General features: G+C 37.3%; 2 protein-coding genes across 5 annotated transcripts; one reads left to right on the forward strand and one right to left on the reverse strand.

The window, feature by feature from the left end:
• Positions 1–786: 786 nt before the first annotated feature.
• On the reverse strand, positions 787–5,992 carry LOC119489968 (uncharacterized protein At5g50100, chloroplastic-like). Its single transcript, XM_037773045.1, has 3 exons — positions 5,804–5,992; positions 1,121–1,309; positions 787–1,039 (listed from the first exon to the last, which is right to left on the reverse strand). Exons 1-3 carry the CDS (start codon positions 5,927–5,929, stop codon positions 845–847), a joined length of 510 nt encoding a protein of 169 aa, XP_037628973.1. The 5' UTR covers positions 5,930–5,992; the 3' UTR covers positions 787–844.
• Positions 4,038–13,896, forward strand: LOC119489967 (monocarboxylate transporter 2-like). Of its 4 annotated transcripts, XM_037773044.1 has the most exons (6): positions 4,038–4,263; positions 7,894–8,124; positions 8,335–8,478; positions 10,835–11,698; positions 11,803–11,997; positions 12,209–13,896. In XM_037773044.1, the coding sequence occupies exons 2-6, from the start codon at positions 7,908–7,910 to the stop codon at positions 12,217–12,219; spliced, it is 1,431 nt and encodes a 476-aa protein (XP_037628972.1). In that variant the 5' UTR covers positions 4,038–4,263; positions 7,894–7,907; the 3' UTR covers positions 12,220–13,896. The 4 variants fall into 4 exon arrangements, with proteins under 4 accessions (XP_037628972.1, XP_037628969.1, XP_037628970.1 ...); XM_037773041.1 differs by having other exon boundaries at positions 11,803–13,896; XM_037773042.1 differs by having other exon boundaries at positions 4,038–4,241; positions 11,803–13,896.
• Positions 13,897–15,007: the final 1,111 nt, after the last annotated feature.

Raw genomic sequence — 15,007 nt, forward strand, 5'->3', positions numbered from 1 at the left:
AATAAAGAAATACTGCATCAAATGATGGCTTCACAACATACACATTTAATAAGGCATGCAATATTTCCCTTCAGCTAAGAACAGTCTTTAAACCTTACCAGACAGGTTCACAATAAACTGATGGTTAAACTGGACGAACCATTTGGTATCTACAGTATACATTTCTTCACGTTCAAATAACTTAACACGATAACACATTAACGCAAAATCGTTTCAACGCCACTAATTTCTTTAACGCAATTTTTAGGTTGTAGCGGGCTCAGTTTTAAAGCTAGTAGGTAAAGTGAAAGTACAGAGAACTTATGAAACTAGAAAACCTAAGGAATCCATTGGTACCAACCATGTCATACTAACTTGTCGGAAAGGAAGTTAAACAATGCTCCAAACTTACGCTAAATTTTGGCGAGGAAAAACGGTCATGGCCATTTTCACAGCGATACCTTGACCTCTGACCTCAAGATATTTGAATGAAAATGGGTTCTATGGGTACCCACGAGTCTCCCCTTTACAGACATGCCATGTCATGGCCATGTCAGCACACTGACAGCTGTGGTTGCCTGTTGGGCTCGAGTTTGCCATGTTATGATTTGAGCATATTTTTTATGCTAAATGGATTCTGGACAATATTTATCATTGTTTTGTGTCGTTAATTTATTTTCAATAATAAATATACACATACATTTGCATAAAGCAGCATATTTGCCACTCCCATGTTGATAAGAGTATTAAATACTTGACAAATCTCCCTTTGAAGGTACATTTTGAACAGATGAAAGAAATGTGTAATTTGCGATTAAATATTTTAATGGATTATTAAACATACTTTTTTTTCTGTGGTCAAGAGTCAATGTGTTTTCTTTTCACAGGATCCTGTGGTGCACTCGTCCCCACGTCCGGTCCACTTTAAGCGATTTCTGGCAAAGATGGCATAGGACTTGTCCACGAATGGTCTCACAGGTGACCACATCATCAGGCGACCCAACCAGCCAAGCCCCACTGCACTGTACATGACTGCAAATGCTGGGATCCCACGGTGAACCTGCCAATACACAAGAGGAGGTAAGCCTGCAGGCATAATGCTACATTTAGGCTAAAATCTGCAAAAAAAAAGTAAGTTTACCTTGTCTTTCTCATCAATCACATGCATTTCCTCCATGGCCATGTCGTAGCTGACATCCTTGTATTTCTCTCCATCATAGCCTGGCAGGGAAATATCTATAAAATCTACTTTCCCAGGCTGCTTTCTCTGCAGAAACTGGAGGAACCGGATTTCCGTCACACATATAGGACAACGCCCATCATACAGCACCTGAAAGAGAGCACGGAACAAATGATAACACCACTGCTGTCTTTGATTTTCAAATTAAATAAGTATTGACTGAGTTAATCTTTGCATGTAAAAAAAAAAAAAATACTAATAAAAAGGAGTATTTTTGAGAATCGATTCAGTATCACAAAACAAAATATCGCGATATTCTTACACCCCTATTGACTACCGTGCATATTTTTTTCCGAAATAAGGTCCAATGGGGTCCAAGGGAAGGGGAGGGACTTCATCTCTCCATAAATGATACTGTGAAAACTGTATACTGTACACAAAATGAAATGTGAGCTAGATATATTATGAACATAACAGTTATATAGCGCTAATAATCAAATGAAAACCTTTAGAAAAAATGAATGAATGCAAAATGTGGATACAATTTTAATTACAACCCTTTGTTATAATGATGCTATTAGGCACCTAAACTCTAATGAATGAGGTCTTTGCAGAAGGAATTGCGCTCCAGCCAACACGCACTTAGGAATGTTTTGCAATAGACACTTTAGGGGAAGTTGCAATAGCACAAGGCTCTTCACAGTATTTTAGCATTTTATTGGTCTGAATGATTGTATAAATGTAGTTGGTTGTCTCCTATGTACACTATGTTTTTTATATGTGTGTGCTTGTCTTTTGTCTGTTTTTAATGAGCACTGCACCGAAACAAATTCCAATCAACTGTGGGTTGACATGGCAATAAAAGTATTGATTGATTGATTGATAAGCAACTGTATATTTTTTCATCTGTACTTGAAAGACAACTGCAAATAATTTTAACTAGCAGGAAAAGAAAAAAATAGATGGAAAGTTCTTAAGGGAAAAAATAATAATAATTGTGGGATAGTAAGTCATAATTTGGATAATTAGTACATCATAATTAAATGAATGACTGCAAAATGTGGATAAAATGAAAATTAAAACCCTTTGTTATTATAAGCAACAGTTTATTTTTGCATCAGTACTTGAAAGACAATAATTTGAACTACCAGGAAAAGAAAACAAAATAGATGGAAAGTTCTTCAGGAAAAAAAAAAAATTGTGGGATATTAAGTCATAATTTGGATAATAAGTACAGGTGCAGCTCAAAAAATTAGAATATCGCGAAAAAGTTCAATATTCTTCATCAGTTATTTAAGAAAGTGAAAATGTAATATATTATAGACTCATTACACACAAACTAAAATATTTCAAGCATTTTTTCATTTTAATTTTGATAATTACAGCCTACAGCTCAAAAAAGAAAGAAAAAGGTATCTCAAAATATTAGAATATTTCCTAAGATCAATCAAAAAAAGGATTTACAATACAGAAATGTCCAACTTCTGTAAAGTATGTGCATTTATACACTCGATACTTGGTATTGAGTGTATAAATGCAAAAATTACTGCATCAATGCGGCGTGGCATGGAGGCGGTCAGCCTGTGGCACGGCTGAGGTGCTATTGAAGCCCAGGTTGCTTTGATAGCGGCCTTCAGCTCATCTGTATTGTTGGGTTGGATGTTTCTCATATTCCTCTTGACAATACCTCATAGATTCTCTATGGGCTTCAGGTCAGGCGAGTTGGCCGGCCAATCAAGCAGAGTAATATCATGGTCAGCAAACCAGTTGGCAGTAGTTTTGGCACCATGGGCAGGTGCTAAGTCCTGCTGGAATAGGATATCTGCATCTCCATAAAGCTTGTCAGCAGACGGAAGAATGAAGTGCTCTAAAATGTCCTGGTAGACGGCTGCGTTGACTTTGGACTTGATAAAACACAGTGGACCAACACCAGCAGATGACATGGCACCCCAAATCATCACCGACTGTGGAAACTTCACACTGGACTTCAAGCTATTTGGATTCTGTGCTTTTCTACTCTTCCTCCAGACTGTGGGACCTTGATTTCCAAATGAAATGCAAAATTTACTTTCATCTGAAAAGAGGACTTTGGACCACTGAGTAATGGTCCAGTTCTTCTTCTCCTTAGCCCAGGTTAGATGCTTCTGACGTTATTTCTGGTTCAGGAGTGGCTTGATACTAGGAATGCGACAGCTGTGTCCATCTCTTGAAGACATCTGTGAGTGCTGGCTCTTGATGCACTGACTCCAGCATCAGTCCAGTCCTTGTGAAGCTCTCCCAAGTTCTTGAATCGGCTTCTTCTCAAAGCTGCGGTCAACCCTGTTGCTTGTGCACCTTTTCCTACCACACTTTTCCCTTCCAGTCAACTTTCTGTGAGCATGCTTCGATACAGCACTCTGCAAACAGCCAGCCCTTTCAGCGATGACCTTCTGTGACTGACCCTCCATGTGGAGGGTGTCGATGATCGTCTTCTGGACAACTGTCAAGTCAGCAGCCTTCCTCATGATTGTGGTCGCGTGTACTAAACTAGACCGAGAGATATATGGTATTTATTCTGTATGAATAGCAATTTACTGAAACTCAAAATGAAATATTCTAATATTTTGAGATACGTTTTTCTTTCTTTTTTGAGCTTTAGGCTGTAATTATCGAAATTAATTAAAAAAATAATTAAAAAAAATAATTAAAATTATTTTAGTTTATGTGCAATGAGTCTATAATATATTACATTTTCACTTTCTTAAATAACTGATGAAGAATATTGAACTTTTTCGTGATATTCTAATTTTTTTAGCTGCACCTGTATATCATAATTTTGATTGGTATATCATTGCATTATATTTAGCATTATTTTCCACCTGATATTAATGATTAACTGCTGTCACTTCTGACATTTGAAGCTTGGCATGTGACCTCTCTCATTCCCAGTATGTGGTACATCGTATTCTCATGCAGTCTCAACTTTTGCAGCTGTGCTGAAGTTGACATTGTAGTTTCTCAGGACAGGACACACGCCTGCTGCTGCTGCTGCTGCTGCTCGGCTCTACACACTCTGCTGCTCCAGATTCACAGCTTTAAAAAGGTGACAAGCTTCAGATACTGAGGTGATGTTTGCATAAAAGTGAAGTTAACTGGGAGAACTTGTTGTTTTATCCGCTGGTGTTAGCTGTTGGCCATCTAGCTAACTGTTAGCTGCTAACTTTCTGAAAAGACGAGCACACTTTGCACAAATCAACTCGTGACTGCACGTGACTGCACGCTGTGTGTCACGGTGTTTTCTTATAGACAGACGTACCACTCCGTTGGTGTTTTGCAATAACAGAAAATAACAGTACACGCACTTAAATCCCTTATCTTCTACTACTCTATTAAAACGACAGAGTGGTGGTCTTTTTCTAGCAAACATCTTTGGCTGAACACAGACTGCTTATAAGGCAAGTTTACCAGACTTGCAACCAGGGAATGAAATTAGCACCTGCAACCTGCCAAATAACAGGTAAATGTTGGCTGTGGCAGGTAAACATTTCAGGTCAGACAGGTTTTCCTTATATTAAGAATTTTTTTTTTAAAAGAAATTCCTAAATTACAAAATAGCCAGGGATTAAGGTTACATGATCCATATTTCTACTGTCTGTTACCACTGACTCAGTGTTTACTATGAGTGGAAGAAAATATCTAAAATATTGAGTATTGCAATACATTGCAAACTAATTAACAGTTTATATGCAAAGATTAACTCTGTCAATACAATATGCATCCTCTGTGATAAATGCAAATGCAGATCCTACTATTATGATTGCATAAAAAAGTTTTAAAAAATATATATAATATATATAATAATATATACATATATATTATTATATATATATATATTATATATATATATATATATATATTTTTTTTTTTTAATTAACCTAAAGTGTTGTACATAGATTTCAGAAGTGGCAGACAAAAAATGTGTGGCTAGTAGAAATGTTCAGTGACCTGCCACAGTGGCACGTGAGGAAAAAACTTAATTTTAGACCCTGATTACAACTAATACTGTACTTTATTTTTCCCTTTGGGGGGAATTTTTTGTTTTTGTTTGTTTATTTGTTTTGCACAATTTAAGACTATACAACATAACAAAAATAAATAAATTAATATATGATAAATGAATAATATACAGTGCAGGAAGAGGCAAAAAAAAAAACAATGGGTTTATCTGAAGCCTCCACCTAGAGACAAGATTAATATAAAGAAATAATATGACTTCAATATGATTCATACTATCATACTTCTAATTTTTTATTTTATTATTAATAATATTAATTGGCTACTAAACTAAATAATGCATAAAAGCAAAAAGATCTGAATGTGCTACAGTTTACAGAGAAAATATCCAAAACAAACCTAAGACTGCAAGACTGTGTAGATCATTGGAAAGTTAAAAAAAACAACAAAAAAACAGACCCCCTTTAAATAATAGCAACTTTAAGCTTCTACAAAGAGATTTCACTAATATCTTTCAAGTTAGTGACTTTTTCAAAGTGCCTACCAATGCTTGTTGATGTTATTATTTATTCGGCCAATTAGCTTTTAATAAAAGTCACAACGTTTATATGTTACTGACAATAATATAACAGAAAACGCTTAAAAGCTTACCCTGACATCTGCAGAGCTGCTGCAGGTCCGATGCTGATGTCTGCAGAGGACAGGTGCCACTCTCATTGAGTTTAAGGGAAATCTGGTCAAACCCGAAACCAAACATACTCTAATTCGGGAAAACATCTCATAAATACACTGAACCTGACTACCACAGCGGTGAACTACAGCTACACAGATAGTTCATTCATCCTCCTGCAGCTAACCGGAAGCCTGACTGAAGGGGGCGTGGTTATTGTGTAACTCTGCCATGAGAGGTCTCACTCTGCTGCTTTTTAACAAGACAAATGTTACTGGAACAAAGGTGAACTCACACCCCAGTTTCTCATAGGGGGGGATATTTTATTGGGCTTTTGCAGATAGATGAGATAAATGAGCATCTTTTAAGTGTATTAGTTTCATTTAACTTGTCCTCGTTAACTAAATACACATTAAAGCTTCAGTAGGCAGCAATGGCGGCTGGTGGAATTTTTTCTAGGTAGGGCTGTGCCACATCCAATCAATTTCAGCAAACATCCCGGTATGATTTGATGCAAAAAAAGTGAAGGTTTCAAAAACACATTACTACTTTTCAGTTAAATAACCAACAATTATTTTATTCTAATAGGAGCATTAAAGAATGCTTAGAAAAACACAACAGTATAACATGTACTCAGTGGTGGAAAGTAAATCTTTCCACATTGTAATAAAAAAATAGAATAAAGAGCAAAAATAACGACACTGCAATAAAAAAATGCTTTATTGCAAGTTAAAATAAAATTGTGAATAAACATATACTAATGCAAATCCAAAAGTTTTGTTTACAAATCCACAAGTTTTGTTTTCAAACAAAAGAAATCTGCATGTATCAGTTCAAACATAACATGCTTCCCATTACTAAGATGTAAGTTATGTGCAATTAATTAAATAAGTACATTCATTTTCTGTCTTCTCCATTCAGACTCTGTCTTCTACATGGACTTCAATACTCCCTCTCTCGTTTACTAACAGTGGATGTTGCTAAGCTGTCACTCCGATCTAGACTGGCCAATAGAGATGAGTCTTACGTCTTTCAGCGTAGGTCCCGCCCATGAGATTCAGCTCAACGCAAGCAAAACTTTTGGATTCGCAACCAAAACTTTATGATTCACAAACAAAACTTTTGGATTCGCAAACACAACTTTTAGATTCGTAAACTAAACTGTCGGATTCGCAACCAAAACTTTTGGAATCCCAACTAAAACATTTGGATTCCCGAACAAAACTTTCGGATTCACAACCAAAACTTTTAGATTCGCAACCAAAACTTTTAGATTCGCAACCAAAACTTTTAGATTCGTTAACAAAACTTTTAGATTTGCAAACAAAATTTTAGGATTCCCAACCAAAACTTTTGGATTCTTAACCAAAACTTTTGGATTCAAACAAAACTTGTGGATTCAGAAAATTGATTTTACTTGAAATAAAACATGTTTTGATTGCATGTCGACAGTTTTGTTCTTAAACCTATTCTGTTTGCTTGCACAATGAAGACACAAAAATAACTCCATACTTTGAATAATTCTTTCTGAATAGCTGAAACACAATACAGGGGTTTTCTGGTTATATTCTAAGCTAAATGTGTATCTACTGTAATGTCTAATTAAATTTGAGCACCTCCTCGTTTTAATTAAGATAAAAGACGGCAAAGACAGCTTTTCTTTATTCAACAACCACAAGTCCCGCAAGGCTTTGACGGCACATCTATTCCTGTGATTCCAGGAACTCATGTTAGTGTTGAGCGCTAACAAAATAAATTTCATCTCCAGGAGGGTTGTTGCTTTTTCTGTATATGGTCACACCTATTTGTCATGCAAGCACACGTGATGGGATCAAAGGCCTTAAAGCGGGGTCTTTCTATTCTGAGCTATGCTTCTGAGGCAGACACAGCTTGGTACAACAACAGGGTTCATAGCCTGACCAATACTGTTCCAAGGATTGTGCAGAGGTGAGCTCTTGTGATATGTAGAATGTATGTTTTACGGTCTGCATCGTGTGAGCATTGCCACAGCTTTGAAAATGCAAAGATGTTTTTACTTTGTTCACTTCTTTTACCTGTTCCCACTATCCAGCCGGCGGATCGATCATGCCCCCTCCAGCAGCTGCCAAACTGGGCTACACACCTCCCGATGGAGGCTGGGGCTGGGCTGTCGTCTTTGGCGCTTTCCTCTCCATAGGATTCTCCTATGCCTTTCCCAAGTCCCTAACCATCTACTTTAAGGAGATTCAGGAATATTTTTCAGTTTCCTACAGTGAGATTGCCTGGCTGTCCTCAGTCATGCTCGCTTCTATGTATGCAGGAGGTCAGTGGCAATCATACCTTTTCAAAAATTTGACAAAAAGCATTTAGAAAAATGTTTCTGATGTTTCCCATTAACATTTTTGAATGAGCAAAGTTATTCTATCATACATGTTTTGTCCTTTATTTAACTAATACAGATATAGCCTCAGTGCTGTAAACCTTAAGGGAATGATTGTACCAAGAAAATGAGATATTTCTCTCCTCTGTACAGGACCTTTGAGCAGCGTACTTGTCAACCGCTACGGCAGCAGACCTGTGGTTATGGTCGGCGGGGTTATGGTTAGCGCTGGCATGGTGCTTGCTTCTTTTGGCAGGACTATCATGCATCTTTATCTTTGCGTTGGAGTAATTGGAGGTACATTTTTATATTTTTCATTATCAATCATAATAGATAAGATAGAGTTCATTTGGATTTTGACAACTTTTACTAGTAAGGTTGCTGGTGTTTCTTGTAATGTTTGCTTTATGTTGTGACCGGCTGACTCAGGAGGATGCAGGTGTGTTTTGATCCTCAGAGTCAGTCCACTAGACACGTTTGCGCCCCTGTGGGGGGTTAACTTGGGCCATTGTGTGCAATGTGTAAATATTTTCTCAAATCACAATGAAATAATTACGCCCTGTTAAAACAATGCTATCAGAACAATACACAGGCTTGGGTTGGACCTTGTTTTTGTTTTTGTAAATACCTCACCTACTAGAAAATCCCCACATGCCTGCATGTACGCCAGATCACATGATCAAGCTAATACCAGCGAGAAAAGAAACCTCTCAGGCTTTTAATCACGTGGAGGTACTCTACCTACTGTGGCACAGAAAACAACTGTACATGAGTGAATTGCTGGATTTTATCTAGAAATGAAAAGGTATTCGACCACTATGGACATAGTAATTAAGGCTGCAACTAACTTATTTTCATTAGTGATTAATATGCAGATATCTTTATCAATTCATCAATTAATCATTGACCAACAGTCCAAAACCAAACTTTTTCAAAAGTTGGTTAACACTCTGAGACCCACAATAGACCCGTTTTTTTCTTTTTTAGGGGGGGGTACAGGGGGTCTTTAGGGGGAGATAGCAGGTCAGCAGTAGATGTCAAATAGAAGTGGTGTACATCATCTGAAAGCTGGGAACCTGAATATTAATTTGAGATGCAGCACTGTGTGTCAAGTTTTCCTAGTAATAAATCAGAAGTAAACATAAATTAATTAATTATTTATATATTATAAATTCATTCTAAAAGTGTATAAAGGTTTAGAACATTATGATAGAAGTACTCTATTGTGTATCATAAGTTGTTGTAGCAATTTTTGGATTGATACCATTTGTTACACAGATTTGGTGCTAAATTTAACCATTTCTTACCACTCGAGAATTGATAAAAATTATCAATAATCCCTCCAAAGTACCACATTAGGACACCAAGACCTTGAGGAACACCATAGAAAAAGTAATGAATAAGAAGAGCGCCATCCATCCTCTGAATGCCCTATGTCTCTAGTTTGTGGCTGTAAAGTTTCTTGAGGCTGTGATTATCCTAGAGGTCACCACAGGTCATGTTATACAATGATGTCAAATTTCAAAAAATGGCCTCACTATATGACATGGCTACTATGGGGACCAACATCATCACACATGAATACTATTGGGCTCATTGGATCCACAAGAGTCTCAGCATTACAGTGATACCCAATTTATGTAATTCCAAGACTGTTTAGGGACCCCAGTATGCAGAAATATTAAAATACACCATTTTTAGAATAGGTGAAAATAACACATTTATACTGCATGAAAAAAACTGCATGTTTTTTGCCCAAAACTGCATGTGATTATCATAAAGTGGGCATGTCTGTAAAGGTAAGACTCATGGGGACCCATAGAACACATTTTCAGTTACATATCGTAAGGTCAGAGCTCACGGGACCCCTTTGAAAATGGCCATGCCAGTCTTTCCTCGCCAAAATTTTGTCCAACTTTGGAGCATTATTGAGCCTCCTTCGTGACATGCTAGTATGACATGGATGGTACCAATGGATTACTTGGGTTTTTTTCTAGTTTCATATGGCATATGCACCTTCACTCTAGCTCTAAAACAAACTGCTACTGCTCTCAGAGTGTCAAACTAATAATCCATTATCAAAATATTTACCATCCGATGCATTTTCTCGATCAACTAATTGACTAATCGTCTCAGCTCTAATACTAATGATAAAAATTGTTGGAAATGAATCAGGAAGAAATGTGTAGTTTTGTATCAGATGAGCCTTGGACTAATTCATAATCTAATTGCTATTCATATTAACGCTCTACAATGCATACAGTATATTGATTTTTTAGTACATTTTTGAAACCTTTACACAGCTATTGCAAATATTATTGAATAATAATATTGAATTATTATAGCGGCTAAAAATGCCATTATCTAATCCCCTCAAGGTGGACGTGATGGTTTTATGGTGTAGTTTTATGATGCAATTAAAATCTGAATTCCTCTCTGGACAATGTGTGATGCTGAATGTTAACATTTTGATAAAGCTGCTGCTGATGAAGAAGACTTTTGTTAGATATCCACATGCCTCTCTGTCTGTCTTTAAATTTTTTTTTTTTTTAAATGAGACATCAGCATCACAAGTTTTACTGTATATCGTATTATATGATCACATATTGTATTATTTATGGTATGTTAATGAACCATTTCATTATTTCAACAGGTTTTGGCCTCGCCTTCAACCTACAGCCGGCCCTGACGATCATAGGTACCTACTTCCAGGTCAAAAGGCCAATGGCGAACGGGCTCGCCATGACAGGAAGTCCAGTTCTCCTGTTCACACTGGCTCCTCTCAATCAGTTTCTCTTTGATTCTTTTGGCTGGAGAGGGAGCTTCCTCATCCTGGGAGGCATTGTTTTGAACTGCTGTGTAGCTGGCGCTTTGATGAGACCAGTCAATAAAAATGCCCAACCCAAACCAAAGGCTGAACCACCGGAGTTTAACAGGGCAGCCACCGAGAAAGCTGCTACTTCAGACACCAATGCACAGTCAGCTAACCTTCTGACTGAAGAAAAGCAAAACGAGAGCAGGAGTCAGGGCTGCTTGTACAAATTCATAGATCTCTCACTTTTCAAACACCGGGGCTTCCTCATTTATCTCATTGGTAATGTGGTCATGTTTTTTGGGTTTTTCGCGCCTGTGGTCTTTCTGGCTCCGTACGCCAAACATCAAGGGATTGATGAATATTCAGCAGCTTTCTTGCTTTCTATTTTTGCTCTGGTGGACATGATTGTCAGACCAGCAACTGGCCTCATTGGCAACACCAAGTGGATTCGGCCACGGATCCAATACTTTTTCAGTTTTTCAGTTGCATACAATGGCGTGTGCCACCTTTTATGCCCACTGTTACCTGGATATTGGGGTCTGGTTACTTATGCAATCATCTTTGGTGTGGCGTTTGGGATGGTTTGCTCACTGCTTTTTGAAGTTCTGATGGACCTTGTTGGAGCTCAGCGCTTCTCCAGTGCAGTCGGACTCGTCACCATCATCGAATGTGGACCGGTGCTTCTTGGACCTCCAATGTCAGGTTTGTGAACTTTGTAGACAAAGATATTTTATTTCAGATTATAAATGCATAAACAACATTTTTTATAAAATGACAACCAATGAAGTGTGCGTCTTCTCTTTCAGGACTTCTAGTTGATATTTTAGGGGACTACAAATACATGTACTACGCGTGCGGAGTGTTCATGCTGGTGCCTGGCATATATTTCTTCTTCATGCATTACTACAACTACAAGAAACTGGCCGAGGAGCGGAGGCATGGTGTGGCTGCGGAGATGAGGACTTGTGAAGAGGCAGTCACACTCAAAATGAGCCAAGATGGTAAAACAGCACATGAAACAGATGGATGAACATGCTGACTATAACATTTGGTATTTTAATGGTTTATTTTATATATGTTAGTATTACAGCACACGTCCATTATAACTCTACTGGCCCTCGTTCATAAATCATCCAGAAATGCTGCAGTTCCTTCCAATGCAATTCTCATAATGGCTCTATAAACTAATATGGTTCCTCTTTGTTTCTTCAGTGGCTGAATAAAAAATAATTTTCCTGAGGGACTGATATAAAATAACGAGTCGAACCCCCACAACACAGAGCCATACCACTACTCTTTACTGCCATCTTGTCACCACTAGATGGCACCGGACACCATCATGTGAGAACTCGAGGTGCAACACATCTCAACTATTAAACTAAAATTAAAACAACAGACATCTTCATTGGTGATTTGGTTCTTTACAGATTTGTTTTCCAAAGTCTGGGTCGTGACCGCCCACCCATGGGCTGGCAAATAATATGAATATGTGTTGCATGGGGCGAAGCAATTAAAATATGAGAAAATGAAATGTCTGTTGTAAAGACTACACCCTTCCTCTCTTAAAATACCTGCCCTGAAATCCCCTCCTGCTGCCCATAACTTTAACTCCCACTCTTAGAGAAAAAAATTCTTTATCCATTCTTCAAGTTTTAGTCGACAGTAAAAAAGCATTTTCAGTGCCATGGGGATCTGTACAAGTTGCTTCACTGCGGCATCACTTTAGTACAGTCGTAAAAATTCAGTATTAGGTTCTGGAAATGTTTTAGCATTGAACTTTTAAATAAGTTTTGGGAACCCTATGTGCCTTTAATAAAAAAGACTGCATTTGCATGTGCAGGTGACAAACTGAAATGTTTTACTTACCCTCACTGACATAAAAAAATGTTTTGTGCATGTAACACCCGCACATTTATCATACTGTAGTTACTGTAGCGTCCAAATATTTCAGTATTTTAAGGTGCTATTTTTAGTTGTTTCTCAGTCGATACATATTTATCTTATGTGTGTTGTGAAGAACCTAATAACCTAATAATACATATAAATCAAAGGTTCTGCCTCATCTAGCACACCGCATAGAAAATATTTAACAGCAGACAAAATTTGAAATCCCATGCCAGGTCACATCAACACATCACAGGTCAAACTTTATATTCTAACACACCGCATGATTACAGCCTCTTAGTGCCAGGCCTTAAGCAACTGCAATAAAAAGATACACAGTGGAGACATTCAGGAAAAGAACAATGCCATTATAAGAGATGTATGCTTAAATGATCCATTCTTATCATGTCCCTGCAAGGTGCATATTGACTTCCTTTTTCAGACGGACGAAAATTGCTTAAGTGAGGGAATCGATAAGTTTATTTATAACCTTAGACAACGCTATTTGAAAATCAGATAAACAGTGTAAATCCATGGCTTATGGGTCGGTGGTCTTATCTTTGGATGCTGGTTTAATTTAAATCAACTAAAATATATTACCGTTTACCCAAAGTGGTTATCCAATGTTAGACACAACAAGCTAAAGTTTGACTATAAAACTGTTTTTAATGTATTTTCAGTTGTACAAAATCCCATATCACACAAGACCACACTAAAATAGCTCTATTATGAGTAAATGTTCTGCACTACACTAATAATGTGACTGTAGTAAAAGTACAAAGAGTATTATCAGAAAAATGTGTTTTAAGTATCAGAAGTATTCATTGCAGAGAAATAGCCCTTGTCTAACGATAAACCTGTACTATATACTGTATATGCTATTATACATACAACATTGTATTAGTATTACTCATGTGTTAATGTGTAAGTGGCATTAAACTCTCGGTTGAGGTGGCGCTAATTGTTAACTATGTTATATTAGGCTAAAACTAATAAATATTTTCATTTTGGATTCATCTGCTGGTTATTTTCTTGATCAGTCAATTCCTTGTGTGTTATGTAAAATGTAAGACAATAGTGACAAATGTCCATCACAATTACCCAGAGCTCAAAGTGACATCCACAAATGTCTTGTTTTGTCCGACAAGCAGTCCAAACTTCAATGATATTTAAGTTTACTCTAATTTAATACAAGGAAAGGCAGCAAATTGTCTCATTTGGGAAGCTGAAACCACCAACAACTCTTTGGCATTTATACTTGAATGATTAGTGAATTATCAAAAAGTGAGTGTTTCATTAAAGCAGCAGTAGGCAAGATTGGAGCAAATATTATTAAAAATGTTATTTTTATAAAACGGTCACTACATCCTGACAGAAGTGCATGAGACAGGTAATCTGAAAAAAAGTCTTGTTCCTCTGTGTTCTCCGGTGCTCCTAATGGCATCTGCAAGATCTCACAGACTGGAGGAAAACAACCAATCAGAGCCGAGTTGGAGCCGGCCGTCTATATGAGCAGCTGTCAAACACTCGCAAACTATGATCAAACGGTCAAACTAGGCAGCGTTGATAAAAATATGAATCAATACTCTGTTACAGTAATGCCTATTTCTTGCCTCAAATGTTTTTAGAAACATCTTGTAGTGTCCTGCTTATTTATAAAATGAAAAAGTTTATGACCCGGCAGCCATGTTGAGATAAATTGAGGAAATACCAAGCACCTCCCACCAGCAGGAGAAAACTTTCTCATTTTACAGCTAAACAGGACACTACAAGATGTTTCTAAAAACATCTGAGGCAAGAAATAGGCAATACCGTAACAGAGTATTAATTCATTTTTGATCAGTGCTGCCTAGTTTGACCGATTGATTGACAGCTACCGAAGTTAAATGAACAGCCAATAGGAATGCTCTCTCTCTGGAATGACCTGTGATTGGCCAAAGTCTCCTGTCACGAGCTAGATTTTTCAAAGTCTGAAAACAGAGCCATGAGGAGGTGTAGAAGTCTAGTTTTCTCTCAGAACACTTGAATTACAATATGCTGAAAGGTTATTTTTTGCCCAATGATGCCAAAAACTTTCTGCCTACTGCAGGTTTAAATGTGGGAAGCCAAAATCTATTAATAATATTC

This window comes from Sebastes umbrosus, chromosome 6 (genome assembly GCF_015220745.1).
Source record: "Sebastes umbrosus isolate fSebUmb1 chromosome 6, fSebUmb1.pri, whole genome shotgun sequence".
Taxonomy (NCBI): domain Eukaryota; kingdom Metazoa; phylum Chordata; class Actinopteri; order Perciformes; family Sebastidae; genus Sebastes; species Sebastes umbrosus.

Coding starts and splice junctions, on each gene's coding strand:
- LOC119489967 (XM_037773041.1), top strand. CDS start 7,908: ATGCCCCCTCCAGCAGCTGCCAAACTGGGCTACACACCTCCCGATGGA. Junction 8,125..8,334: donor CGCTTCTATGTATGCAGGAG/GTCAGTGGCAAT, acceptor TCCTCTGTACAG/GACCTTTGAGCAGCGTACTT. Junction 8,479..10,834: donor TTGCGTTGGAGTAATTGGAG/GTACATTTTTAT, acceptor TTATTTCAACAG/GTTTTGGCCTCGCCTTCAAC.
- LOC119489968 (XM_037773045.1), bottom strand. CDS start 5,929: ATGTTTTCCCGAATTAGAGTATGTTTGGTTTCGGGTTTGACCAGATTT. Junction 1,310..5,803: donor GCAGCTCTGCAGATGTCAGG/GTAAGCTTTTAA, acceptor GCTCTCTTTCAG/GTGCTGTATGATGGGCGTTG. Junction 1,040..1,120: donor TGATTGATGAGAAAGACAAG/GTAAACTTACTT, acceptor GTGTATTGGCAG/GTTCACCGTGGGATCCCAGC.